The sequence below is a fragment of the Mus caroli genome, chromosome 8, assembly GCF_900094665.2.
Source record: "Mus caroli chromosome 8, CAROLI_EIJ_v1.1, whole genome shotgun sequence".
Taxonomy (NCBI): Eukaryota; Metazoa; Chordata; class Mammalia; order Rodentia; family Muridae; genus Mus; species Mus caroli.
Genome location: NC_034577.1, coordinates 57,582,020 through 57,585,290, shown reverse-complemented (window position 1 = coordinate 57,585,290; position 3,271 = coordinate 57,582,020). Strand labels below are relative to the sequence as shown.

The 3,271-nt window shown below is 41.3% G+C and overlaps 1 protein-coding gene across 1 annotated transcript in view; it reads left to right on the top strand.

Annotated features, from left to right (window-relative positions):
* Positions 1–1,691: 1,691 nt before the first annotated feature.
* Positions 1,692–3,271, top strand: part of Apela (apelin receptor early endogenous ligand) — a 9,449-nt gene continuing 7,869 nt past the window's right edge. The window contains exons 1-2 of the mRNA XM_029480913.1: positions 1,692–1,984; positions 3,116–3,205. Coding sequence (XP_029336773.1) covers positions 1,909–1,984; positions 3,116–3,204 — 165 coding nt within the window. The 5' untranslated portion in view covers positions 1,692–1,908 and the 3' untranslated portion in view covers position 3,205. The remainder of the gene's footprint in view (positions 1,985–3,115; positions 3,206–3,271) is intronic.

Genomic DNA, 3,271 nt, shown 5'->3' with positions numbered 1-3,271 from the left:
CTGGAGAAATGGCTCAGCAGCTAAAAGCAGGTGCTGCTCTGTCAGGGAACCTGAGTTCATTCCAGCACATACACAGAGGCTCACTACTGCCTGTAACTACAGCTCAGGGCAACTGATCATCTCTTCTGGACTCTGTGGGCACTGCACATGCATGGTGCTCAGACAGACAAGCAGGCAAATAAATAAATAAATAAATAAATAAATAAATAAATAAATAAATAAATTTTACTATCTAGCTACCTTCTATCATCTATTTTTGAGATAGGGTCACTCTGTTATATAGCCTTGGCTGTACCAGTACTTGCTATGTAGACCAGGCTGTCCTGGAACTCACAGAGATATGCCTGCCTATGTCTTTTGAGTGCTGGGATTAAAGATAGGTGCCACCACATTTGACCTTAAATAATTTTTTTAAAAAATGTTTTAAAGAATTTTTTTAAAGTTCTGTATAATCTGGACTAACTAGGCAGATATGGAATTGTACAGACTGATTTGTAAAATCAAAGTAATGTTTGCATTTCAAATCTTAAGAAGCCCAAGGTTGTGTGTGACCACCACCTGACTTTAAAGCTGCCAAAATGGAACAAAATTCCTGACAATTCACAATCGCTTACATGTGCTTGAGTCCTACTTACCTGTCAGAGTATAGGTACATAGCGTTCTGGATTAGAATAATTACAATACTTCTCAGATACAACAGTCTTGTATTACAGGTAAGAAAGCCCTCAGACAGCCGGGCGTGGTGGCGCACGCCTTTAATCCCAGCACTCGGGAGGCAGAGGCAGGCGGATTTCTGAGTTCGAGGCCAGCCTGGTCTACAAAGTGAGTTCCAGGTCAGCCAGGACGACACAGAGAAACCCTGTCTTGGAAAAAAAAAAAAAAAAAAAAAAAAGCCCTCAGACAGGAGATGTGGGTGGGTGTGCAAGACAAAAACTAGGCTCCTTTTGTTTCTTCTGACTGTTTAGGAACCAGCTACAACTTTCTTCCTCCATCTGCAATCTGGTCTCCGTGCGGGTGACGTTTACCTGACGCTCCACCACTTACAAGTTTACAGCAGAGCAGTTTATGTCTGTGGCTTGCCTGAACTTCCTTTGGAAAACTCTTGGATGTTTGCAGATGAAAATGACCTCCATCACTTTTTAAATTGCACTTAAATGAAAAGATAAACATTTCACGGATTTACCTCTGAACCTTCTAAACTCCAGGAATCTCTGATGGTGGCAACCCACACACATTAAGCCATTTGGAGATTTAATATAAATAGGCACTACTTTGTAGTAACCCTGGCAATGAGGAAGCGCTCCAACACAGAGTCCATACAAAGCATTTGGGAATCCCTCAGTTAGAGCTCTGGCATTCCTTCTGCAAGAGGACACAAGGGAGACTTCCCGTCCTTTCCACTGCTTCCTGCATGTGGGATCAATATGGGCAATGCAAAGCTTAAACAGATTGCAATGGAGGAGAGGGGAGGCAGGCAATGTTTCGTTTTACATAGTTCTTCGTAAAAAGATTGAATCGGAGTGACTCTTCTTGGAGCTTTGCGGAGACGACTTCCCGCTTAAGTTACTGCGTGCCTGAATGGTCCATTTCACCAATATTTGCTTATGGAAATAAGGGGGAGTGGCAGGGAGCAGCGGAGAGGAATGGAGGAGGGGCTTGAGGCTTGGGAGCTCTGGCCGCAGCCCGGGAGTACCAGTAACCTTGTCTGATGTGATCATTAACCTTTTCAGGAAAAAGCAGCTGGCAGCCCTCTGAGGTCTGGCCATAGGATGTGGGGTGAGCCGGACAGATACTGCTATTTACAGACGATTTCTTTACTTGAAGAGCTCTTGTTCACTTGCGTGTAAGAAAAAAGAAAAACAAAAGAAAAGAAAAAGAAGAAAAGAAAAAAGAGAAAGAAAAGAAAAGATGCGATTCCAGCCCCTTTTTTGGGTATTTTTTATTTTTGCCATGAGTCTCCTTTTTATCAGTGAACAGAAACCAGGTAGGTTTTTGAAATAACTGGCTAGGGTAACTTGTTTGTTTGTCTGTTTGTGCTTCTGGGTCTCTAAGCTGAGAACTATTTGGGTATACTTACAGTTAATAGGACTGAGGAAAATATATAGGATTTCTGAAGTACATTTAGCTATCTCATTGTGGGATACTATTTGGACATTTGGAAATATTGTTATATATTTTACAATTATTTTTCTAAGAAAATAATTCTCAAAACTATTATCCATTCAAGTAAATAGACGGGAGAATGTTGGTCTGTTAATAAAACTAGATTTTTTCTTTAGGTAACATGCAAAATCTAAGCAGGTTTATCAAGAGAGCTTGCATGTTGCTGATTGGAGGAGGGCATTGTAAGTTGAGGTAGCCAAAATCATGATGTAACAATGTGAAATGATAAAACTGGTCCACTGACTGCCTGCCGTCTCTGGTTATTTAACTACACAAGACAAGGTTTTGTTTATTTGTTTATTATTGTTTATTATTGTTTGTTTTTTATCATTATGCAAATATAAGGCAAAACTGTAAAAGGTATGTGTCAGCGTTAAGTTTTCTGACACATACAGTTGAAGAGTCAATTTTCAACCAAAATATGACAATAGTCGTTATCCAAGGGTGTCAGTACAGACGGGATAAAATGTTCCTTTAGTTAGACGGAAGATGGGGTGTCTTGGCTGAAAAGTCAGCCCATGCTTTTAATTAGGACTTTGATTGCTCTGAGGTTATTCAAATCATTCTTTTTACATACGTAAGGGGAAAAGAAGTTACAAGGTCCTTCTTTACTGCCTATAGTAATCACTACTCAATCCAAAATATAAAATTCGGATCTCTAGTTTTCTAAAATATAGAGTATCCTGGACGATGTTCTTGTAAAACAACTCCCATTAATTCCCTAAAGAAGTGTGAGAATTGGGTGTAAGAAATATGTCCAGAAGGCTGCCACGGCCGAGGTCTTACTGCCAACGCGGGCATTAGGAATGTACCTGCGTGTCTATGTAGCCAAGTGATTTGTTTACCGCTTAATCTGGGATGAAGGAATAACAAACGACCTCAGAACGGTTTTGCTGTGCAGATGCTGCCCCTTTCTCCTTTTTAAAACTGACCTTATTTCTCCTTTCTTCAGTTAATTTTCCCAGGAGAAGAAAACTATACAGACACAACTGCTTTCGCAGGAGATGCATTCCACTTCATTCTCGAGTGCCCTTCCCATGAGGTATTCCTGTCCCCGTGCCCCCGCCCCGCCCCCGCCCCGTGCCTTCCCCCTCCCCCTTTGCCCCCG